The sequence below is a fragment of the Schistocerca cancellata genome, chromosome 2, assembly GCF_023864275.1.
Source record: "Schistocerca cancellata isolate TAMUIC-IGC-003103 chromosome 2, iqSchCanc2.1, whole genome shotgun sequence".
NCBI lineage: Eukaryota > Metazoa > Arthropoda > Insecta > Orthoptera > Acrididae > Schistocerca > Schistocerca cancellata.
In genome coordinates, this window is record NC_064627.1 from 910,612,711 (window position 1) to 910,639,545 (window position 26,835).

Consider the following 26,835-nt stretch of genomic DNA (forward strand, 5'->3'; position numbering starts at 1 on the left):
AGTACCACAATACCAAACTGAAAAAAGATAAAATAGTATGTTGTATTTTAGTTATTGTAAGAGCTCAGAGTGTTTCAGCTTGGTTAACAAGACAGTTAAGAAAGATTGCAACAGTACAAAGTACCTGACTGTCTACAATAAAGAAACGGGAACTACTGATGCAAGTGTATCTGTGTTCATATTCTGGAACAACATCACCCACCAAGGATTTAACTGTCTTTCATCATACACTGAAATGAGGATCATCCTTCATACAAACCTTCTCACCTCTGCTGAAGTGATATGCCCTCACTCACCCTATCTTCAAAATCTCCTGATCGATTATTACACCAAGTGTACTCCCAAACCCTTAATACATGGATCATAACCAAGCAAAAGGCCCACGTATATGATCTGTCCTATTAACTAACTCAGCACATTCTATTCCAGTCCTGTTCAGGAATATCTGACCCTATCAAACATGGGACCATCTATGAAAGCAGACTACCAACCAACTATTCACTCAAATGAATAACCATTGCCAAACTGTGGGCAAGAATAAAGTTTATTATCCAGTAGCATAACATGCCATGAAGGACAATGTACTAAAATTAAATAGCTGCTTCATAAAGCATGTCACTTGTATTCATATCAAGACCAGCTTCCTTCAGTTATATAAATGGCAATTTTCCTTACAACATACTCTTCAATCCCACAATCCCCCTTGCCTCAATATCCTTCACAATCAGTCACTGTCCCAGGTGCACCTCCACCTGAAACTTCCTGGCAGATTAAAACTGTGCCGGGCCAAACCTCAAACTAGGGACCTTTGACTTTCGTGGACAAGTGCTCTACCGACTGAGATACCGAAGCATGACTTACTACCCAACCTCACAGCTTCAGTTCTGCCAGTATCTCATCTCCTACCTTCCAAACTTCATAGAAGCTCTTCTGTGAAACTTGCAGAACTATCACTCCTGGAAGAAAGGATATTGCAGAGACATTGCTTAGCCACAGCCTGGGGGATGTCTCCAGAATGTGATTTTCACTTTGCAGCAGAGAGTGTGCTGATATGAAACTTCCTGGCAGACTAAAACTATGTTGGTAGAGCACTTGTCTGTGAAAGGCAAAAGTCCCGAGTTTGAGTCTCGATCCAACACACAGTTTTAATCTGCCAGGAAGTTTCATATCAGTGACACTCCACTGCAAAGTGAAAATCTCATTCTGGTACCTCCACCTCTTTCCTCACATATACCATTTCACTACAGTAATCTATGCTTGTGATTTTCGCTCATTGGTCTCCCTCTTCCTGTGTCCACTGTTCCTTTGTTTCCTAATTTACAACTGAACTTCATTGTGTACCACACACCCCCTACCTGTGCCACAGCAAGATCATCATTCCATTCCAGAATGAATTTTCTCTCTGTAGCAGAGTGTGTACTGATATGAAATTTCCTGTCAGATTAAATCAGTCTGCTAGATCAGAACGCGAACCTGGGGCCTTTGCCTGTCATGGGCAAGTGCTCTACCAACTGAGCTACCCAATCAGCAGGACTCATAACACATCCTCACAGAATTTTTGGAAAAATAGGAGATGAGTTACTGGTAGAAGTAAAGCTCTAATGATGAGTTATGCATTGTGCTTCGGTAGCTCAGCTGGCAGAGCACATCCATGCAAAGGCAACAGTACCAGGATCAAATTCTGGTCCAACACACATTTTTAATATGCCAGGAAGTTTCATGATTCCATTCCCTTGGTGAATCTCACTCCTAACTGTCACTGTCTCTGTCTCCTCCCCTTCCTAACACCTAACATCATCTCTCACTCCATTTCAGTTGAAGTGGCATGACAGTGTAGCTAGAAAGGACAATCTTGTTGTATATGTGTGTGTGTGTATGTGTGTGTGTGTGTGTGTGTGTGTGTGTGTGTGTCTGTGTGTGTTTTAGCTGCCCCTGAAGAATGATATTGTCTGAAGGCTCAGCAACAATTTATTCTTGTTTATGTGTCTGTAAACTGCTCTATGTTTGAACTACACAGTGAGGGCTTACCTTTATTCCTTACATTATTTGCTATCATCATATACAAACATATTCTTTAAATGATTCACTTCCTTAGTACCACAGGCACTTTTCATATTTCTGGGTAAGCAAAGGTTCACCAAATAAAATGTAGCATGATCTAACAGATTTTGTTTGTTATAGGCATTTATGTTCTATGACAGAAACAGAATACTTACCTTTGTATTCTTTGTGTGCCAGTATAAAAGTGACAATATCTTGATTTTCCTCAATAGTCTCAAATTCTGCTAAATTGGAATCCAATCCTTTGCAAGCTGAATTTGCAGCCTTCCAATTAAGTTGATTATTGCTGAAGTGGTAACAGTTGTTTTTAATGCGTGTGAAATTTCTGGGGCAAGGATCTTTACCTGAAAATGTATAACAATTGTATCTGTTAACAATACTGCAGGAGGAAAGTCATGTTGAATTAATTTTTAGAGTTTGATCAGCTATTTTTTATTTTATTTTATTTTTTATGTTTAGTTTATTTATTTATTTATTTATTTTTCAAATAAATCCTCCTCCTTCTGTTTAACTTCTTCCCTCTCTTAATCTTAGCAATCACACTCTTCATTCTAAGACACCCCTTGGAGAAACTTTAAATCTTCATTCCATTCAGTCTGTAATTTTTGTTCATGTATTGTGCCTTCACACTTTTCAGACCTATACCTTCAAAGACCAGGGATATTGTCTTAGGCATCCAGAGTGACTGCCTTGCAAAAAAATTTTATTGTATATTTCAGCTTCAGTCCACACAAATATATAATTTTAAAAAACATGTCATCCAACCAATTAAAATTCTAATTTATTCTGCAAGTGTTGTAACTTACATTTCAGTCAACTTTTCATGTTTGTATTATTTGCATTCCTTGAGATGTTCAGTTCTTATAAAAATGAAAATACTCTGCAGGTATTATAACACCACAAAATAAATAAAAATCTGTAAGAGTTTTGTATATGTGGTTTTTTATTGATCCACAAAAGGTACAAGGATCAGGCAGCATTTAAAGAACTATTGACAGTAGTGACTTGACATAAATAGAATTATATATTTGATAATATTGCAATAAGAAACTCTTTGTATATGGAAATAAGTGGGCAAAGAGAAACATTCACAAGTAGATTCCATATCTGAAGTGCAATTTTGAAAGGCCTAAAAATATCTATCTGAAGAGATGCTGAGTCACAATAGGCACAACAAAGAGACTGTCAAACAAGTAAGCTTTCAGCCAAAAGGTCTTCTCCTGAATTTGACAGCAGATGCACACACATGCACAAACACAACTCACACACACATGACCACTGTCTCTGGCAGCCGAGGTCAGACTGTGAGCAGCTGTGCATGGTGGGAGAAGCAATCTGGGTAGTGAGGGTAAGGAGGAGGCTGGAAGGGAGGGGGAGGGGAAGGATTGCAGGGTAGGGGTGCGGGACTGTAAAGTGCTGCTTATAGGATCATACAGGGATGAGGTGGAGAGAGGGTATGGCAACTAACTGCAGGCAGAAGGTTAGAAAGAGGGCCAGGAGTGGGAGGGGGTGGGGGGGGGGGGGGGTGAGGGCAACCAGAAAAGGACAGAAGTAAGAAGTCTGTGTATGCATTTATGGAACAGAGGGCTGTGTAGTGCTGGAGTGAGAACAGGGAAAGAGATAGGTGAGTGAAGGACAATGTCTAATGAAGGATGAGGCCAGGAGGGTTACAGGAATGTAGGATGTACTGCAGAGAGAGTTCCCACCTGCACAATTCAGAAAAGCTGATGTCAGCAGGAAGGATCCAGATGGCACAGGCTGTAAATCAGTCATTAAAATGAATGTTGTGTTGGCCAGCATGCTCAGCAACTGGGTGGTCCAACTGTTTAATGCAGACAGACAGTTTGCTGGTTGTCATGCCCATATTCTTCATTTTAATGACTGCTTCAAAGCCTTTGCCACCTGTATCCTTCCTACCAACACCAGCTGAAGTGTGCAGGTGGGAACTCCACCTACAGTACATCCTGTATTCCCATAACCCTCCTGGCCTCAACCTTCATTAGTCATTGTCCTTCACCCACCTATCCCCATCCCCATTCCCACTCCAGTGTTACACAGCTATTCCACCAATGACCCACAGTCCTTTAACTTCTCTCCTTTCCCAACCCCCCTCCCTCATCCTCCTCCCTCTGTCTAAACTGCTGACTGCACCTAGCTGATCTATCCTCTCTCCACCTCATTTCTGTATGCTCCCATGAAGAGCACTTTACTGTCCCCCACACCTATGTTGCCATCCATCCCTCTCCCCACCCCTGCCTCCTCCTTACTCTCACCAATCAGATTGCTTCCCTATCATGTGCAGCTGCTCACAGTCTGGCCACGTTTGCCAGAGACAGGGGTCATGTCAGAAGAAGGCCTTTTGGCCAAATGCTTACTTGTTTGACAGTCTTTCTGTTGTGCCTATCTGCGACTCAACATCTCTGTTATCCCGTGAGTAGCACACTATTCTTTTCATAATATTGTCATTATTCCAACCTTGATTTTTTGATTTTATCTCTAATAGTTTTTGTACATAGTGCTGCACTGCTTCAGGATACTGAAATAACTCCCTTTTGAAAGCACCATAAGGTGTCTAATAAATATTGTCTTTATTAAATTACTATTTGCAGACAGAAACTAGTTGCCCAATATAAAATTATAATCACTAAGGAGTTTATGAAGGAGTCACAATGTAATTATTTCAATGCCCATTAGCATCTGCCATAACATCTTTCACTGAACTCAAAATGTTTTTTAGCCAGATTTCTTTAGATGTGGGAATACTAGAAAATCAGAGAGTGCCACAACTGTGAAGAGGGCAGGTGTTGTGGTAGCTTTGTACTTAAAATGTGTAAAATTTCCCATAGCCAAATTGGTTCAGAAGACTCCATAGTATTCACTGACTATTGATCCAACCTTTCCAAGGAAACCAACATAAGCAATGACAAGATTTTTTTTATCAGCCTAAAAGATAGTGGCCATATTTTTTACAGTGTACAAAACTAATATTGCCATGTTTTGGTACAGGGACACTGGCTTTCACCAACAGCTTCATTTGCTGTTTTGTTTGTGGCATGAAGTACTGGCCTTACACCTCATTCACAATAACAAATTTCAATGTCAATGGCATATTTATAATAAGGTCCAGACATATGTTTTCACATTTTATTTTGGTTTCTTTCAACAAATGTGGCAACCATCTTGCACAAAGCTTGCTTTATTTATTTAGTTAGTTATTTATTCTTTTCCCATGGACTTTAGCTGATAATTTTCAGCTGATACTATTAGTGTGCGTCATACAATTTTAAGTACACATTAAATGTACTGGATTACATTTTACATGCACATATGAAATTGTTACATTTTTCTGTTAAAATGTAACACCTAATATTTATTTGATATTGAATACTCACTCATACCATATATACACTTCTCTATAAGATACACTTTTAAACAATTTTCAAATAAATTTTATTCCTTTACTTGTTTAATTGATATTGGTAGCTTGTAAAATTTTCTGCGGCTTCATCAGGAACACACATCATCAATTTGAGATTAGATTGTCTTGTGTAATAATTTCCCAGTCCTCTTGTTGCATGGTCATGTACATCTTTATTTGTGAGATTTTTGTCACTTACTCTTCTAACGGTTTCGGTGACAAAAGAAGCAGTGCAGAACTGGAGTGCTAACTTCACACTTCTCTTATTACAGTTGACTTACTTGAAACCTTTAGCCGATTCTCTTCTGTGGATATGCAGCTGCGTCGATCTCCATAACTTCTTCTCTGAAGAATAATACTGGTTAGAGGAACCAAAAAATTACTATCTCTCTCACTTGAAATAACTCAGTACTCTCATACTTTCAGCTTAGCTCAGGTGTATTTTCCTTTTCACAAGTTTCATATAAACATACAAACTCTTGCACATCAACTACACCATGGCGTCGTTCGACTGCCCCACTTATCATCTTCTCATTACAAACTTCCAACCTGCACACAGAAACCAACGGTGCAGTAGATACGTTACCACTCCCTTATTTACTTTTAAAATATCAGTTGTTCGAGATGATGGAAGGCTGAGTGCCTCTAGAATTTACACCGAAATTCTTGAGTCACTACACTCTCTCTTCTTTTCCTGTAGAGGTCAATCCAAGGATTGGTTTGCAACGGCTACAATGGCAGCTTGTCTCCATTCTGTGCGTCTTTCAGCTTCTCTCTTCATTTCTTTATAGGTGTTACATCCCACATCTTTCATGATTTGATCAATGTACCTCAGTCGTGGTCTTCCTCTTGGTCTTTTTCCCTCAACATATCCCTCTATGATTGTGTTAGGAGTCCTTTATGTCTTAATAGATGGCCTGTAAATTGCACTCTTCTTTTAACAATGAAACTCCAGAAGCTTCTCTTCTCACCTGCTCTTTCCAGAAGCACTTCGTTTGTGACCTTCTCGATACATTTTATTTTGAGCATGCGTCTATAGCACACATTTCAAAAGAATTTAGCTTCTGGTCTTCCTCTGTCCCGAGAGTCCATGTTTCACACCAATAGCATGCCACGCTCCACACATATGATTTCAAAAATCTTTTCTTGATTTCAAGGCTGATGCTCTTAGATGTTAAGATGTTTTTCTTCTTGTTAAAAGCAGCCTTTGCTTGAGCAATTCTACTTCTCACTTCTGCCTTGCTCCTTCCATCCCTGGTAATATTACTGCCCAGATAAGTAAATTTATCAACTTGTTCAAGCAGTTCATTGCCTACATGAACTTGGACTTTCACTTGATCTTTTTTGTCGCATGCCAATACTTTTGTTTTTGCTTTATTAATTCTCATATTATATTCTTCCCCCATAACTTTATCCATTCTATTCAGTAGGACTACAAGATCTTCTTCACTTTCAGCCAGGACAGCAATATCATCAGCGTATCTTATCATATGTATTCACTGGCCATGAATTACTACACCTGTCTGTGAATTTTCCCTTACTTTTTTCAGCGCCTCTTCAATGTATATGTTAAAGATAACAGGGGATAGTGCGCAACCTTGTTGGATACCTTTCCGTATCTGCACCTCTTCTTGTTTTGTCCACCCATGGATAACTGCTGTCTCGTTTTTGTACAGTTTCCATATCATTTTTCCATCTTTATAGTTTATTCCTGCTTTTTTGAGTACTTCAGTTGTCAGGTTCTTATCTAGTTGTTTCTCTATTATTAGTTTTAGAGCAAATATTGCTTCTCTGGTTCCTCTAACTTTCCGGAATCCAAACTGGTCTTCGGAGAGTGTAGCTTCGACTTTTTGTTCTATGTGTTTTAAGATAATTGAGGTTACTATTTTAGAGGCGTGAGTAACTAGGCTGAGCGTCCTATAATTTTCACATCTTGTAGCATTTGCCTTCTTTGGAATGGGGATCATAATGTTTTTCTCAAACACTACACTCTCACTGCCATAATATTCTGATATATGTACAGTGAGTACACTTTCATAATTTTATGGTGCACAAGAGCTTGTCTTCAAGTATGTCTGGGTGGTATTTTGCCTATACATCTCACTACTCTTTCCTGAATTTTAGATATTCTTTTTAAATAGTTATCTTATGTGCTTTCCCATATGTGAATTGAGTAAGACAAATGTGGGAACACTAGTCCACAGTACACTGTCCTGAGAACTTTATCATCCACAACTTTTGCCTTTTTGCAATAAGAAAAATCTGTGTGTTAATCTTTACACAGTACATTGATGAGCTGCCCTCAAGACAAATGCTTATCTATAATATTTCCAAGAAATTTTGTGTTGCTTACTTCTTTAATTGCCTTGCTATATAATTTATTATATACATTAATATAACAGAGGAAACCTTTCACATGGGAAAAATATATCTAAAAACAAAGATGATGTGACTTACCAAACGAAAGTGCTGGCACGTCGATAGACACACAAACAAACACAAATATACACACAAAATTCAAGCTTTCGCAACCAACGGTTGCTTCGTCAGGAAAGAGGGAAGGAGAGGGAAAGACAAAAGGATGTGGGTTTTAAGGGAGAGGGTAAGGAGTCATTCCAATCCCGGGAGCAGAAAGACTTACCTTAGGGGGAAGAAAGGACAGGTATACACTCGCACACACCCACATATCCATCTGCACATACACAGACACAAGCAGACATTTGTAAAGGCAAAGAGTTTGGGCAGAGATGTCAGTCAGGCGGAAGTACAGAGGCAAAGATGTTGTGGATGACGGGTGAGATATGAGCGGCAGCAACTTGAAATCAGCGGAGGTTGAGGCCTAGTGGGTAACGAGAAGAGAGGATATACTGAAGGGCAAGTTCCCATCTCTGGAGTTCTGACAGGTTGGTGTTGGTGGGAAGTATACAGATAACCCGGATGGCGTAACACTGTGCCAAGATATGTTGGCCATGCACCAAGGCATGTTTAGCCACGGGGTGATCCTAATTACCAACAAACACTGTCTGCCTGTGTCCATTCATGCGAATGGACAGTTTGTTGCTGGTCATTCCCACATAGAAAGCTTCACAGTGTAGGCAGGTCAGTTGGTAAATCACATGGGTGCTTTCACACGTGGCTCTGCCTTTGATTGTGTATACCTTCCGGGTTACAGGACCGGAGTAGGTGGTGGTGGGAGGGTGCATGGGACAGGTTTCACACCGGGGGTGGTTACAAGGGTAGGAGCCAGAGGGTAGGGAAGGTGGTTTGGGGATTTCATAGGGATGAACCAAGAGGTTACGAAGGTTAGGTGGACGGCGGAAAGACACTCTTGGTGGAGTGGGGAGGATTTCATGAAGGATGGATCTCATTTCAGGGCAGGATTTGAGGAAGTCATATCCCTGCTGGAGAGCCACATTCAGAGTCTGATCCAGTCCCGGAAAGTATCCTGTCACAAGTGGGGCACTTCTGGGGTTCTTCTGTGGGAGGTTCTGGGTTTGAGGGGATGAGGAAGTGGCTCTGGTAATTTGCTTCTGTACCAGGTGTGGTGGGGGAAGGGGGGGGGGGGGGTAGTTGCGGGATGCGAAAGCTGTTTTCAGGTTGTTGGTGTAATGGTTCAGGGATTCCGGACTGGAGCAGATTCATTTGCCACGAAGACCTAGGCTGTAGGGAAGGGACCGTTTGATGTGGAATGGGTGGCAGCTGTCATAATGGAGGTACTGTTGCTTGTTGGTGAGTTTGATGTGGACGGACGTGTGAAGCTGGCCATTGGACAGCTGGAGGTCAACATCAAGGAAAGTGGCATGGGATTTGGAGTAGGACCAGGTGAATCTGATGGAACCAAGGAGTTGAGGTTGGAGAGGAAATTCTTGAGTTCTTCTTCACTGTGAGTCCAGATCATGAAGATGTCATCTATAAATCTGTACCAAACTTTGGGTTGGCAGGCCTTGGTAACCAAGAAGGCTTCCTCTGAGCGACCCATAAATAGGTTGGCGTACGAGGGGGCCATCCTGGTACCCATGGCTGTTCCCTTTAATTGTTGGTATGTCTGGCCTTCGAAAGTGAAGAAGTTGTGAGTCAGGATGAAGCTGGCTAAAGTAATGAGGAAAGAGGTTTTAGTTAGTTCACCTTTAGGTAGTTCACCTACTCCAGTCCTGTAACCCGGAAGGTGTACACGATCAAAGGCAGAGCCACGTCTGAAAGCACCCACGTGATTTACCAACTGACCTGCCTACACTGTGAAGCTTTCTATGTGGGAATGACCATCAACAAACTGTCCATTTGCATGAATGGACACAGGCAGACAGTGTTTGTTGGTATTTAGGATCACCCCGTGGCTAAACATGGCTTGGTGCACGGCCAACACATCTTGGCACAGTGTTACGCCATCCGGGTACACCAACCTGTCAGAACTCCAGAAATGGGAACTTGCCCTTCAGTATATCCTCTCTTCTCGTTACCCACCAGGCCTCAACCTCCGCTAATTTCAAGTTGCTGCCGCTCATATCTCACCTGTCATTCCACAACATCTTCGCCTCTCTACTTCCGCCTCGACTGACATCTCTGCCCAAACTCTTTGCCTTTACAAATGTCTGCTTGTGTCTGTGTATGTGCAGATGGATATGTGGGTGTGTGCGAGTGTATACCTGTCCTTTCTTCCCCCTAAGGTAAGTCTTTCTGCTCCCGGGATTGGAATGACTCATTACCCTCTCCCTTAAAACCCACATCCTTTCGTCTTTCCCTCTCCTTCCCTCTTTCCTGATGAAGTAACCGTTGGTTGCGAAATCTTGAATTTTGTGTGTATGTTTGTGTTTGTTTGTGTGTCTATCGATGTGCCAGCACTTTCGTTTGGTAAGTCACATCATCTTTGTTTTTAGATATATTATTATATACATTATATGTTTCACTCTGTTTGCTTTGGAACAATACATACATTGCTTTAGACTGATTTATAAAAAGATTGTTTTGTGGTAGGTATTTGTTTGCAGTTTCAGTATTTAGTACTGCTTCCTTTTCAAGCTCCTTCTTTGTCTCAGCTGCACATGCAAATGTAGTGCAGATGGCATACATTGTAAGCCTCTGTTGTACATATTCTGGGAAATCAATTACATAAAGAATAAACAGTACTGGCCTGAACCTTGTGGCACAACATGTATAAACATTTGTAATGCAGATCTGTGATTAATTATATTTCCCCCACTAGTATGTCTGACTTCTTTCCTACTCATTATGTACGATTTGACTGTGTCATAGCATTTCCCTTGAATCTCACACTGATACAGTTTCTCCATTAGCCTGTAATGATTTACGCAGTCAAATGCTTTAGACTGATCCATGGAAATCCCACACATCTTCTTTTGCCTGTCAAGTGAACTCAGAATATATTCAACTAAATCTGTTGATGCTGTAATAGTTGATTTCCCTTCTCTGGAACCATGTTGTGATGACTGTAGTGTTTTAAATTTATTTATAAAACTTACAGTTCTATTCTTCATTACCATTTCATAAATTTTAGCAAAGGTGGAGATCAATGGTATTGACCTGTAGTTCCCTAATTTACCTCTGTTTCCTTTCTTAAGTACTGGCTTTACTTAACTTGCTTTTTGTGACTCTGGAAATATATGTGAGGGAGATGTTCAGGTCAGTTACACCAAACAACCCCCATTCAGCAGTAGTTCATTTATTCACCCAAACACAAGCAGGGCTCAAAAAGAACTGGACATGGCAGAAGAGGCCAAAGATAATCTTAGCTTAGTTCAAAGATGGATGCATCGATGTTGGTGTCGATTTCATCGGCGCCACATAACCCCCCCCCCCCCTCCCCTGCAGTATGGAGTACTCTTGAGTTGAGAGGCTGGAGGGGGGGGGGGGGGGTGACTATGGTGTTGGCAGGAGTGGTCCGCGGTAGCTCAGTCGTCGGGGAGCTGTGTGGGTAGAAGTCATTGAAGCGATCCGGGCGTCGCACTGGGTGTGCTGGTCGTGCGGAGACAGGTAGGCTGGCGGTTTGCAGGTGGAATGGAGCGACAACGACGATGTCTCCATTGGGCGTGGTGAACACACGAAGCATGTCCAGGTCGACGTCGGGCGGGAGGGAAACACATTTCACCAGATGGCAGGGAATGGCGGAGGTTGTGTCATGAGCACTGGATGAAGAGAAACACACAACGAACAGTGTATAATCACACAGTATTATTGAGATGTCATGGATTATGTCTGGGGGACAGACACAAACACCTCGAGTGAGGGCACGTTCAAGATTGGGGAGGTGTGAGAAACCTCGACAGGGTGAAGCAGGCGACGGTGGAGAGGTCGTAGGGACCGGCGAAGGGCCCGGCAGCGAGGGCATGATCATAGGTAAGCTAGACGTGTGGAGCATGTGGTCACTCGACAGAGTGCGTGAGATCAGACTAGGGGGCGAGGTCGAAGGAGAGCTCGACGATTGGAGCTGGAAGTCACTCGACCGAGTGTGTAAGTCCGACGTGCAGGGAGTGGTCGGCAGGTTTGTAATAGCCGCAGCCAGGGGTTGGTGGTCCATTAAAACGTAGAAAGAGCGTCCCTCAACATAAGTCTTAAAGTGCTTGATTAATTCATAGACCGTGAGCAACTCCTTGTCAAATGCAGAATATTTCCGTTGTGCATTGGTGAACTTGCGAGGGAAGAACTGCAGAGATGAAGTTTGGCCATCGATTGTTTGGCTAAGGACAACTCCAATGGCTGTATCGCTTGTGTCTGCGGTGATGAAAAGCTGCGCATTGGGATGAGGATGCGCGGTGGCACAACAAGTATAAACATTTGTAATACAGATCTGTGATTAATTATATTTCCCCCACTAGTATGTCTGACTTCTTTCCTATTCATTATGTACGATTTGACTGTGTCATAGCATTTCCCTTGAATCTCACACTGATACAGTTTCTCCATTAGCCTGTAATGATTTACGCAGTCAAATGCTTTAGACTGATCCATGGAAATCCCACACCTGAATCTCCACAGCCCCAGGTAGATGTCGGCGATAATAATTAACCGTCCCCAGAAAGTGCCGCAGCTCCTTCAATGATGATGGTCTGGGTAGGTTTAGTATTATTTGTACTTTCTCAGGGGGTGGTGAAATGCTGTCAGCAGAGACCTGAAAACCAAGAAAAGTGACTGCGGGTTGATGTAGATGCAATTTGTCCTGGTTGGTCTCGATGCCTGCTGCCGCAAGAGTGTTCATAACAGTTTGCACATGTCAAATGTAGTCCTCGATGGAGGAGCTGAACACAAGAATGTCATCAAGATGTGCAAAGCAGAACTTTAGGTCGAATAACACTTCATTGATGAAGCGTTGCCAGGTCTGAGTTGTGTTTTTCAGACCGAAGGGCATGAATCGAAACTGAAATAACCTGATCAGGGTGGTGATTGCTGTCTTCTCGGTGTCTTCAGGTGCCATGGGGATCTGGTGGTAGGCCCATTTGCAATCAAAGACGGAGAACGTGGTCACACCTGTGAGGGAACTGGTAGTCGGCAATGTTGGGTATGGGGTAGGTGTCCATAATTGTTCGTGCGTTTAGTCGACGGTAGTCTTCACACATGCGCCAGGACCCGTCTTTCTTGGGTGTCATATGTATGGCCGTAGACCAGCTACTGGCAGAGGGTTCAATGACGCCGGAGCTTAGTAGTTCAGAAATCTGATTTTTAAGTTCAGAGAGGCACTCAGGACAAAGTTAACATGGTTTAATGGGGATCAGGGGACCTGGCGTGAGGCGAAGCTTGTGAACTGTGCCGTTGGTGATGATGGAAATGTTGCCAGCAGTGCGGGCGGCAGTTTGTTTACAATGTGTAGCAGGCAGGGCAGGTGAGGCGTGGTCGGGGTGTTCGGAGCCACTCAGCGGATCCAACGGAAGCCGAGGCGGCAAAGTGTCCCGGGAGTCAACATGACAAGATGGCCGCCAGCCTGAAGCAGTGGCACCATGGTTGAGTGAGCTCGGTAGAGCTCGTGAGCCGTTAGTGATTCCATTCTTCGAGGGTGTGGCCTGTGGCAGCACGGTCGCAGGCGAAACGCTTGGTGCGAGAGCACCGTTTGTGTTGTCAGTGGTGGTCACATGGCAGCGTGCAGGAGCCAAAGTTGCATAGTTTGAGGTGCTGTCTGCAAGGGACGGGGTAGGAGCCATCAGTTTGGGAACACGTGATGCTCGTCACGCATGAGCACTTATGTCTGGCCGAATGTCAAACACTGCCATGTTAGGAGTGTGGCCCTGCGGAGCTGTCAGTACATGTTATGACAGTCTTGATATCACAGTTGTGAGGGGTAGCGGGAGGTAAACACATGGAGGCTCAATTGCTGGGACTGCAAGAAAGTTCTGTGCACTTACTGACCTTGCTTTGTCCTTGCTGTAGTGTCTGTAATTCCTTTGCTGTATCAGAGAGCTGGAGGTGAGTTTTGTGGAGCTGGAGGGAGAGCTCGAAGTTTTCCTTGGATAGGTGAGTGACATTTTCAAGCTCGACAAGACACTTGTGTATTGTTTCTTGTAACGTCGTCGACAGAGACGAGCATGTATGGATGAGATGAGCCTGGACCGATGTGTCACGAGGGGTTTGCTCGACAGAGCACAGGGGAAGTGAGTCTTGGATGGGTGATGAAACATGGTGTTTCGCACTAGGTCCGGTGAAAGTTTGTGGTGTCACAAGAAGTCAATGCCTAGTATTGGTTCGTCAATTTCGCACACTAAAAAAGTCCACTCGAGTTTGCAGTTTGCAGAGAGTGAGATGACGTGGGAAGTTGAACCCGAGCATTGTAGTTTAGTTGAATTCACGGCCTGCACTGAAGTATGATGAGGGAGGATGTTCGATGACACTAAGGACATAAGCAGCAGCAAAACATCAGCGCCTGTGTCCACTAGGAAAAGATATCCCGACAAAATGTCTTTAATGTAAAGTTGTCCACAATTATCCGGTCGTTCCTGGACAGAATGGAGCACTGGGGGGTGCCTGTCATGTTGTGCACAGGAGACGGCACCTGGACCTACCTGCAATTGGCGTTTGGGAAGTAGCAGGGTGGTCTGCAATTCTGTGCCGCCTCACCAAACCGTGTGTGGAAGTAACAGTACGGGTAGTGCGGTTGCATTTCCTGTGGAACATTCATTGCCAGTGGCAGTGGTCGAGGTTCGGTGGCTGCAGCAGGCTCGGTTGCAGGAGGGGGTGTGGCCATGGGCGGAGCCGGTGACATCCCAGTAGTTTGTTTACTGCTTCCTGGAGCGAGTGAAACCATCGGCACAGTGTGATCCCGGTCGCGTCCGGCCACAGGACAATGAGCCTGAACCTGAGATTTGTCAGCCAGGCAGTGGCTGGCAAAATAGAGCAGTGATGCATCATGTAGCTTGTCAGCAATTGTCATTCCTTGCACAACAGGTTCGGGAGAACTCTGAGCCACAGCAAAGCGGATGTGAGGAGATAGTTTATCTGACCAGATGGCGAGGAGAGCTGTGTCAGAGAATAGACCAGCGCTGACCAGGGCATGTAGCCGTCTGCAGAGCTGGGAAGGTTTGTCATTTCCTAGTTGCTCAACGTGGAGTACTTGCCTTATTGCTGCCTCAGTTGAGTGTGCAAGCCTACGTAGAACTGTCTTTTTGGCTAGAGTGTACTGGGTAGATGAGTCCGGTGCATCAACCAGGTCAACAATCAAGTCCTCCTGGTCGTGCAGGTGGTTGATGAGGCACAGAAACCTGGTTGACTCATCGAGTTTGTAATGGTCGAACACTTTGTCCGCAATTTTGAACCAGGTTGTAGCTCTGTCAGGATTAAACGGCGGCAGCTGTTCGGAAGAACAGGTTGAGTTGAGTCCGTTGGGGCACTGCCTGAAACAAGCTGTTGTTGCTGTAGTATTCCAGGAGAGTGTGCCTCCAGGGGATGTTGCAACAATGGCTGTTTGGGTGGCAGCGTGAAGGTGACACGTTGTGGTTGAGTGCGATCCGTCGCGACGCAGAAGGCCGACGCGGGTGAGACACCGTAATGTGTCGATTGCAGTTGCGGAATCCAACACATTGTGGGTGTGTTTGGATTGATGCATTGCAGAAGACCGACATGGATGAGGCACCGAGATGTGCCGAGAACCATAGCGGAAGCTCGACTGGAGCTGGCGCGGGGGCGACAGGTGAGAAAATGTTCAAAGTTTGAGAACGCGTGTTAGTCCACGGAAAGTTCGATGTATGATCAGAGCTGGGGCCACCAGTGTTGCAGGGAAGCTGCGGAGGTGTGGGCTGTCCAGAAGAACAGTGTAGGAAATGATGTCGAACGTGGGACGGAATGTGTGAATGTTCACTGTTCATAGTCACTTCATTCAAAACGGTGTGTGGATAAGGTGAATGTCATGGCACAAAAAACTGAGGCGTAGCAGTGGGATGGAGGTGGAGGTCAGGCACAATAACAAGTTATTGTTCCTGTTGCAGGCCAAGGTATCGAAGTAGGAAGGCATGTGCTGATGCTGAACCGAAGTAAGCGCGGGCGTGGTTGGATGCTGAGTAGGTTGACCTGTGAACGAAGCAGTTCCGGCTACGTGGCAGGTATCCGCGTGGTACCGCACGGATTGTGGTGTGGCAAATCATTATCCAGGCAGTGGTAGGTTGTCCAACGAAGCATTTGCAGAAATCGGCATTGGTCCCACGCCGTACGGAGATCCATAAGAGGTAACTGCACAGTCGATGAGGGAGGGCGCATGTGGTGGGAACAAAGGCGTTTGATAGCCGGAGTCATGCACACTCCTAACCTCACTTATTGTTGCAGGCTCGAAAACGTCCAGTAAAATCGGCATAATCGTCAAGTAAGAGGCATCATGTTGCAGTCCTGGTGGGTGTACATCACCCACAACATGATGCATGTCGATCACAAAATCCGGCGTTAGGCGTTGGGCCAGATGAATGCTTAACTTTTAGTTTCTTTACTAGGTATGAAATTTCTACATCTATCAGTTGCTGGGATGAATGCAACAGTATGGTTCATATGTGGGATTTTTGGAATTGTACTTTCTTCGCTTGTTTTATTTTGTTTTATCAGTTCATGTGCTACAGTTATGCTGATCAGCCAAAACATTATCACCACCTACCTAAAAGCCATTAAGTCCACCTATGGCATGGAAAACAGCAATGACACATCATGGCATAGAAGCAATGAGGCTTTGGTAGGTTGCTGGAGGGAGTTGGCACCACATCTACACACATAACTCACCTAATTCCTATAAATTCAATGGCGGGGGCAATGAGCTCTGACATCATATTCAATCATATCCCAGATGTATTCAATCGGGTTCAGATCTGGTGAGTTAAGGGGCCAACTCATCAACTGAAACTTGCTACTGTGTTCCTTGAATCATGCCATCACACTCCTGGCCTTGTAACATGGTGTGTTTATTATCTTGTTGAAAAATGCCACTGCCATCAGAAAACATGATCATCATTAAGGGGGTGTATATGATCTGCAAACAGCGTACAATACTCCTTGGCCATCATCGTGCTTTGCACAAGCTTCTCTGTACCCATTGATGCCCACTTGAATGTTTCCCAGAGCATAATGGAGCTGCCATCAGCCTAGCTCTGCCCTACAGTACAGGTGTCAAGGAGCTGTTTCCCTGGAAGAGAATGTATTCACACTCCCATCAGCATGATGATGAAGGTATTGAGATTCATCAGACCATGCAACACTTTGACACTAAGCCAATATCCATTGCCATTGGTCACATGCCCATTTCAGTCATAGTTGCCGAAGTCGTAGTATTGACATTGGCACACGCATGGGCTGTCGGCTGCAGCGGCCCATTGTTAGGAGTGTTTGTTGCACTCTTTGTTCAGGCACACTTGTACTCTACCCAGCATTAAAGTCTGATGTTAGTTCCACCCCAGTCCATTGCCTGTCCTGTTTTACCAGTCTGCCCAGGCTATGGCTTATGATATCTGTAATGAGGGGTGGCCACCCAAACCCAAGCTGTTTGGATATGGTTTCACCTCAGTTTCACCACAGGTTGAAGAAACTCACAACAGCACTCCTCAAGCACCTGACAAGTCACTCTGTTTCCAAAATGCTCATGCCAAACCTCCGGGCCATCACAATCTGCCCTTGGTCAAACTCAGACACATCATGCACCTTCCCCATTCTGCACACAGACAGCATCCTCACTGACACTACATGCACCATGTGTATGTTTAACTAACAGTCATTCCTCACCAGGTAACTCTGCGATAACCTGTATGGGTTCATATTGATAGTAAGTCAAAATAATGTTCTGGGTACTCAGTGTGCACAGTATCTGTTAAAAGTGTTTGCTATTTTTAGATGATCTACATCATTTTTACCTTCCATCTTTCAGTGTGCAGGTGTCCTCTGTCAATTTTATTACTTTTCCTCTCTCTTCATTTACAAAGCACTGTCTGTCTTAGGCCTTTTTTTAAGATAAACTTTCAGTTTATTTCTTGCATGGAGTGCCTCTCTTAGTTGACTTCCATCTAAAATGTGTTGAAATATTTCATCTGATATGCATCTTTAATCAAGGATCATCCAGTATCATATCATGAAGTTTTTCCAATCTTTTATTTGTAACTGCAGTTTGGAACATCATTCATGTAGATCATCTTCAGAAGAAGTAGAACCATGATTAATTTAGCTGTATATTTAAAAATTTCTGCTACGATGAATTTACTTGGCAATGCACTGTCCAGACCAAAGAATTTTATAACAACACATCATTCCAATTTATCCAATTGAACAAATAACATACAACTAATAGAATTCAGTGTGTTAGACAGCAAATGTTCAACAGAAACCAAAATAATATTTAGCGTGTCCGAAAGAAGGAAGAAAACATCATTAATGTTCTCAAGATACATCAACAAATCACCAAATAGGGGCATCATCACTCTTAAATTATTTGCTGTATTGACTATATGGTAGTTTTATCAATCAGTAGTCATGCAAAAATGCAAAACAATTGAATTTTTGCTGAATGACAGTCTTATGTAAATTTTAATAAATAGAAGATAACCCACATAAGTAAGAGGAAGAGCCTAATAGCATCCAATTAAAATCCATTTCATACTTAAACTAGCTTTTTTACAGGCGGCTTCACCCCCCCCCCCCCCCCCCCCATGTATACAAGACATAAATTGCACTCATCTCCTCCTCCCTTCTCTGTCCATCGCCTCCTACCTCCACTCTATGTCTATTGATTCCTCTCTCTTCTCTCTGTCTATCAACCACTCCCTGCTTTCTGTGTCCATCACCTCCACCAACTCTCTCTGTCCATCCCCCATGCTTCCTCTCTCTGTCCATCTCCTCCTCCTCTTCCTCCTTCTCCTCCTCTTCCTCCTCTCTATGTTCATCTCCTCCCCCTCCCCTTTCTCTCTATGTCCATCTCTTTATCTCTCTCTATGTTCATCTCCTCCTCCCCCTCTTTCTGTCTGTCACCTATGTCACACCGTTTTCATGCCACTCCCACCCCATTGGGAATTAGGTGATTCTTACCACCACAGTATCTCTTTCCTGACAATAAGTAATACATATATTAGTTTCACTGAAATCAGTCCAGTGCCAAGTGAGATGTGGAACATACATACTCACACACATCCATTTGATATGTATACTAGTTTTTTACAGGGGGCTTAACTCAATAAGTATATATCCCTCTCTCTGTCCATCACCTCCTTTCCCCTATCTGTGTCCATCTCCTCTTTCCCCCTCTCATTCTGTCCATCTCATCCTGCCCTCCCCTCTGTAGATTTTCTCCTCCCTCTTCTCTCTGTCCATCTTCTCCTTCCTCTTCTCTTTGTCTACCTCCTCTTATCCCCTTTCTCCATCCATCTCCTTTTTCCCCTCTCTCTAACAGTCTCCTCTGCCTTTCACTACCCATCTACTTCTTCTCTCTCTCCCTGTCCATATCACCCTCACATCCTGTCCATCTCATCTGGGCATCCCATCCTCCCACCTCTATCTGTCCATCTGCTCCTCCCTCTCTCTGTCCATCTCCTCCTACTCTATCTCTATCATGCTAGCCCCTCTCTCTGTCCATCTCCTCATCCCTCCTGTCTCTGTCCACCAGCTTGTCCCCTCTCTTACTATCCATCTCCTCCTGCTCTCACCCCCTACCCTGTCCCTCTCTGCTCAGCCTTGCTCATCCACACATATACCACCTGGAAAGCAGTCTGATACTATCTTCACAACACACCAATCCTTTAGGCCAGCTAGATTTCAGGCATTATGTACCTTTTTCACTCCCATTCCCACCCCAATGGGGGGTAGGTGCCTGTTACCAAGACAGTACTTCTTTCAAGACAGTAAGAGTTATGTGAACCAATTTTGGTTGAAATCAATCCAGTGGGTTGGGAGGAGATGTGTAAAATATATATAGGATGTTTCGGGTAAAAGTGCAGATATCTCTTCTGATGACTGACAATAGTGTACTGAACAACATTACATCATTTGCAGACCAATAATTGTAGCTATTATGGGTGGTATATTTTTAGGTTGGTTAATATCTCTAAGTATGCATAGCACAAGCAAGCCATTAATGTTTTTCCCCTGGGCAGCAGGTGAGGTATTCAAGTTTGGACAGATGGACACAGAATGGATAGTGTATACTCACCGGTGTAATCAACTTTGTCATGTAGTTACAACCATGCAGGAAACATCAGACTGTAAATTATGTGATGTCTCTGTGGGGACACCATTAGATGCAGAGAAAAAAACAAGTAACAGAATGAAGCGGTTACATATTAAGGTACCAATGTTCAAAACATCTGTACCTATACCGCTAAAATCCTGTATATAAAACAGAGTCATGATTGTAAATGTTGTAAAACAGTTTGCAGGATCTGGGGAAAACTGTGGTGCATTTGTAATGGAAACAGTGTGCAATCAATGAGTGCAACCAACTTTAAAATGCTGTTCCAACATTTGGTGCCCTTATTAAGTATATATGGTACCATATGTCAAACAAATTCGAAGACATGCTGTCAGGTAATCTTACTTCATATTATAATGTAACTGGACAGATAAAAAATCTACTCACAAAACGGTGGCAGAACACACACATAAAATAATCTTATAATTAGGCAAGTTTTCGGAGCCAGTGGCTTCTTCTTCAGGCACAAGGGCTAGAGGGGAAGGAAGAGGGGTGAAGGAAAAGGACTGGAGAGGTCTAGGAAAAGGGATAGATTTTGGGACAGACACCCAGAACCACTGGTCAGGGCAGACTTAACAGACAGGATGAAAAGGAAAGACTGATTGTTGGGGACTGCACTGGATGAGATTTAAAAACCTGAGAGTTTAAAGGTGGAAGAGCAGTAGCTACTGTGAAGAAATGCTGGGACAGAAGAAAGTAATGTAAATTAAGGCCAGGTGGGTGGCGAGAACCAAGAACACATTGTAGCAGTAGTTCCTGCCTGTGTAGTTCTGAGAAAACTAGTATCTTGGGGAAGAGTCCAGATGGCACATGCGGTGAAACAAGCACTAAGGTCATGGTGTCATGTTGCAGGGTATGCTCTGCAACAGGATATTGCATGTTGCCAGTATACACCCACTGCCTATGGCCATTCATCCTAACAGATAATTTGGTGGTAGTCATCCTGATGTAAAAGGTCAAACAGTGTTTGCATAACAGCTGGTATATGATGTGTTGTTCACCCTTTGATAGTACATATTTTGCCAGTTACATGGCTGATTGTTTTCATCATTATTTAGTATTCTGCAATTTCTATTGCTGATTCATTCCATGATACTGTCTATCTTTGCCTGTGATCATAGAACATTTAAAGAATGATGCATTGTGGAAATAGGATAAGGAACATCAAGAAATGTTTTAAAAAATAAAAAAAAGTAAATAAAATATAAAACTGTATGAGGTGCCAATAGTTCATCGTCTGGACTGAAGTGAAAATTTTCATCTTGCTGTGGATAGCATTATTATTCTCTTGGTTCAGGAGTGTACCAATTGACTGAAGGTAATGAAGTCATTAAACACCATACTAGCACTTTTGTGAGCATGCACTTACTAATTGGGAGAGAAATGCAGAAATATGGAGTTTTGAAAATTTTTGCTTCTACTTTCTGGGAAGGAATTTTATCATCATTGCAGATCATAAGGTACTTTCATTCTTGTCAATTGAAGATTAATGCATAACAGGTTAGTTTGGTGGGCATTAGCACTTCAGGAACATGATTTTGAGATTCCGTATATATCTGGGTACCAAAATATTGTACCAGATGCTCTTTCAAGACTTCTTCATCTTTCATAAGAGTAAACCTTGTCTCTGCAGCCAAAGCTTCCTCTCTTCAGCAGACCCCTTTCTTCTCCATGTACAAAGAACATCCCATCTCATTAATGTATTTGTGGGAATATTGTTAGGTGCAAAGAAAAAACAACAAACACAATGAAGTGGGTGCATATTAAGGCCCCAATGATCAAAATATATTTTCCCATTCTCCTAACTCCCTGTGTACAAAATAGAATTATGACTGTAAATATTGTACAAAAGTTTCCAGGATCCTGGAAAAATTGTGGTATATTTTAAAGGAAAGTGTGCAAGACATAAGTACAGCCAATTTTATCAAGTAAATATGGTACCATATATCAGATGATTATATTACATTGATGAAAGGAGAAAATACAAAAATGCAGTAAATGAAGCAGGCAAAAAGGAATACAAACGTCTCAAAAATGAGATCGACAGGAAGTGCAAAATGGCTAAGCAGGGTTGGATACAGGACAAATGTAAGGATGAAGAAGCATGTATGACTAGGGGTAAGATAGATACTGCCTACAGGAAAGTTAAAGAGACCTTTGGAGAAAAAAGAACCACTTGCATGAATATCAAGAGCTCAGATGGAAACCCAGTTCTAAGCAAAGAAGGGAAAGCAGAAAGGTGGAAGGAGTATAAGAGAGTCTATACAGAGGCGATGTTCTTGAGGACAATATTATGGAAATGGAAGAGGGTGTAGATGAAGATGAAATGGGAGATATGATACTGCGTGAAGAGATTGACAGAGCACTGAAAGATCTAAGTCGAAACAAGGCCCTGGGAGTAGACAACATTCCATTAGAACTACTGACGGCCTTGGGAGAGCCAGCCCTGACAAAACTCTATCATCTGGTGAGTAAGATGTATGAGACAGGTGAAATACCCTCAGACTTCAAGAAGAATATAATAATTCCAATCCCAAAGAAAGCAGGTGTTGACAGATGTGAACATTATCTAACTATCAGTTTAATAAGCCACGGCTGCAAAATACTAATGCAAATTTTTTACAGATGAATGAAAAAACTGGTAGAAGCAAACCTCAGGGAAGATCAGTTTGGATTCTGTAGAAATGTTGGAACATGTGAGGCAATACTGGCCCTATGACTTATCTTAGAGAATAGATTAAGGAAAGGCAAGCCTATGTTTCTAGCATTTGTAGACTTAGAGAAAGCTTTTGACAATGTTGATTGGAATACTCTCTTTCATATTATGAAGGTGGCAGGGGTAAAATACAGGGAGCAAAAGGCTATTCACAATTTGTACAGAAACCAGATGGCAGTTATAAGAGTTGAGGGACACAAAAGGGAAGCAATGGTTGGGAAGGGAGTGAGAGAGGGTTGTAGCCTATCTGCTATGTTATTCAATCTGTATATTGAGCAAGCAGTAAAGGAAACAAAAGAAAAATTCTGAGTAGGAATTAAAATCCATGGAGAAGAAATAAAAACTTTGAGGTTCACCAATGACATTGTAATTCTGTCAGAGACTGCGAAGGACCTGGAAGAGCAGTTGAACGGAATGGACAGTGTCTTGAAAGGAGGATACAAGATGAACATCAACAAAAGCAAAACAAGGATAATGGAATGCAGTTGAATTAAATCAGGTGATGCTGTGGGAATTAGATTAGGAAATGAGACGCTTAAAGTAGTAAATGAGCTTTGCTATTTGGGGAGCAAAATAACTGATGATGGTTGAAGTAGAGAGGATATAAAATATAGACTGGCAATGGCTAGGAAAGTGTTTCTGAAGAAGAGAAATTTGTTAACATCGAGTATAGATTTAAGGGTCAGGAAGTTGTTTCTGAAAGCATTTGTATGGAGTGTAGCCATGTATGGAATTGAAATGTGGACGATAAATAGTTTAGACAAGAAGAGGACAGAAGCTTTCAAAATGTGGTGCTACAGAAGAATGCTGAAGATTAGATGGGTAGATCACATAACTAATGAGGAGGTATTGAGCAGAACTGGGGAGAAGAGAAATTTGTGGCACATCTTGACTAGAAGAAGGGATCGATTGGTAGGACATATTCTGAGGCATCAAGGGATCATCAATTTAGTATTGGAGGACAGCGTGGAGGGTAAAGTCATAGAGGGAGACCAAGAGATGAATACACTAAACAGATTTAGAAGGATGTAGGTTGCAGTAGGTACTGGGAGATGAAGAAGCTTGCACATGATAGAGTAGCATGGAGAGCTGCATCAAACCAGCCTCTGGACTGAAGACCACAACAACAACATCATATCAGACAAGTAGGATGTTCTCAGTCATCCCCTCATTTTCTTCCCTATTATGGTGCCTTTGAAGATATTTTGTAAGAGACTCACATGTCTAATTAAGTGTCCAATGAATCTTGGTTTATTTTGGCCTTTAACTCTTACATTCCCTGTAGAAATTAGTCTTACCTCCAAAAGACAGTTTGGGTTATAACATGGTAAAAATACTACTACTGTTGTCACTGAAACTGTTAATCAGGTGTTAGCTGCATTTTAAAACAAGGATCTGGTATCTGTTATACTTTGTGTTCTCAGTAAAGCCCACCTATGGCTCATGGCTACAACACTTTGAACTGCTGTAGAAAACAAAACTGTTACATATGTTATGGTTAATGATGGTTAGTGGAGGGTACATCATGCAATCAGTAAGTGTGCTGACTTGGGATTTATCACTACCCATGGTGCAAAGAAAGCTAAGAATAGGCTTTTTTTAATTATGAAATATACAAGTAACTTCATCCATGTCAGTAAATTTAGCAATACCTACATGTCCTTTAACCTGTATACATATCATCAGGACTCAGTTTATAAGTTTGGTTGATTAACAGTAACAGATAGAAAAGTGATGGCAAAATATGACCACATTGTCTCAGACAACATTGAAGCTTGCAGGCAATGAGACCACAAACAAGGAAGTTTTCCAAAGCTGTAATTCCCTGCATATTATCTTTATCCACATGAATTACTGCCAATGTGCCTCAGTTTTGATCATGATTGCTTATAAACAGCAATAGATGCAGCAATACTCCATATCACACAACTGTTTGTAATTGGTAGGATGCCAACTGTATGTCTGTAAGCACCTCAGTAACTCACTCACACTGGACTATGTGGCAGTTTATATAGCTATGCACAAATCAGATGATGTCATTCAAGGTCACAGACTTAGATGCAGGAACAGACTTTCTCTGACTGCTGACAGAAGTTTTTATCCTGGCATCATCTTTCTCAGATTGCTGTGCAGTGTGCCATAGCCATTAGCCCATGGTAGGTAGGCAGAGTTCGGTATTAAGTTTTCTATACCACGCATGGGATAAGCAGTCACAGCTGATAATCTAATCAACAGGATTGCGGGATTTCAACTGAACACAGCCTGGGACACTATTCTGTATCATTCATCAGTGCAGTAGGTTAGCTTCAGTTGTGATGTCATTTTCAGTTCTTTATCTGAAGTTGCTATTCTGTAAGCTTCTGAGACCTGTTACCGATCGGTCTCCCACCGATTTTTTAACAACTGTACTGAGAGGTTTTAGGCTTCAGTATGACCCATTAGTTTGGTTTGATGTGATTTACTTACACCTAGAATTTGTTATTTTAGACATATTGAGCAGTTTTGGCTTCAGATTTAGTGATTGTGTTACTGAAAAAACACCAGGACGAATCCAGGTGGAAAGTGGCTTCATAATAGACTGTTTTCCTTTGTTAGAAATATGGTTTGTATTGTTGTTGCTGTGAATGATTGTAATATCAAAAAAACTGTTTCAGTCAATATTCTTACAAAATACCTGGAATTTTTGCGTAATTAAGAGTTTAAAAAATCATTAAATTTCGAAAGGTTGGCTCTGTTTACATATATCACATGAGTGTTAGCTGAAATTACTAGTGACTTTGCATACTTTTTTTCCACAAATGGTTTACTTTTTCATTATCAAAATGCATTAAAAACTTCTAAGTAACAATGGGAAGGAATTTTGTGAAGCCTGATAGAGGAAACCTTCCAAAATTTCATGCATTTATGGCTTACGCCCTCATCATTCAGTGACAGCATTTGATCTTAATAACCCACTACCACAATTTACAGGAAACTTCGTGCAAATTATGGTAGTTATGAATGTCTTCTTGAAATTGTGCGGCTCTGTCCATTAAGGAAAGCTGACAGCAAAATTATAATTAAAAAATTGAAAGATGAATACTTTGTAAATGACGTCAAACCAGAGTGAATTTAATCAGACAATGGGCCTCAATTTCATTCAAATCTTTGGAAAGATTTTATGCAGGAGCAGGGGATTTAGCACATTTTGATTTTTGCTTATAAGCCATTATTAAACACAAAAGAATGGTTAATGGATGAGTTGGGCATCTGTCCTGTGCTCACTGTGGAAAAACTCGTAAAAAGCAGATCGAAAAATTAGGTGACTTTGAAACAGTTAACAATGATGTGCATGACTCAACCAGGTTAACACCATGCACAGCTCTCTTTGGTAAGAAATGAGACAGTATGTTCAATTAATACATTAATTTACCAGAGAGGAAAGAGCTAATGCAAGGAGAATGACTTAGAATAGTACTACAGACAGTGCAGCAAAGGGCAGAAGAAAGAAAACTTGCACATGACAGAATTATGAAGACAATTATGTATAAAGTAAGTGACTGAGTCTTTATGTTGAAGTTGTGAGAGCAAAGTCTGGAAAATGTTGTTTTCTCCAATATGTTGAAAACATAAAATCATACCATCATCAAGAAATGTGACAAGAGTATAATAATTAGTGAGCAGCAGTTTGTTTTCCATTAATATGTGAATTACTATGAGTTTGGATAAACAGACAATAGTTGGTAGCTATTGTGAACCTGGAGAGTAATAGGTAACTGCTGTGTTTGTTTAAGTGACTGTAGTAGTTAGATGAAGTGAACTTTCTGTGTTTTAGTGGATGACATCATCACATTCAGACAGTGTACTTCATGAGATGTTGCATCAGAAAACACTAGCAAATCATGTGGAGGTGTTTTTCTGTCAATTTCTATATAGGCAGCCAGGTATGTGAGATAACATGGGTTGCACAACTGTATATTTCACAGTCACACTGTTGTATTGTTCAACATGCTGCTGTAATTT

The 26,835-nt window shown here is 42.2% G+C and overlaps 1 protein-coding gene across 1 annotated transcript in view; it reads right to left on the reverse strand.

Moving 5' to 3' along the window:
* Positions 1-26,835, reverse strand: part of LOC126148753 (oxidized low-density lipoprotein receptor 1-like) — a 102,757-nt gene that overhangs the window by 1,755 nt on the left and 74,167 nt on the right. The window contains exon 4 of the mRNA XM_049915774.1: positions 2,217-2,405. Within this exon, the coding sequence (XP_049771731.1) occupies positions 2,217-2,405 (189 nt within the window). The remainder of the gene's footprint in view (positions 1-2,216; positions 2,406-26,835) is intronic.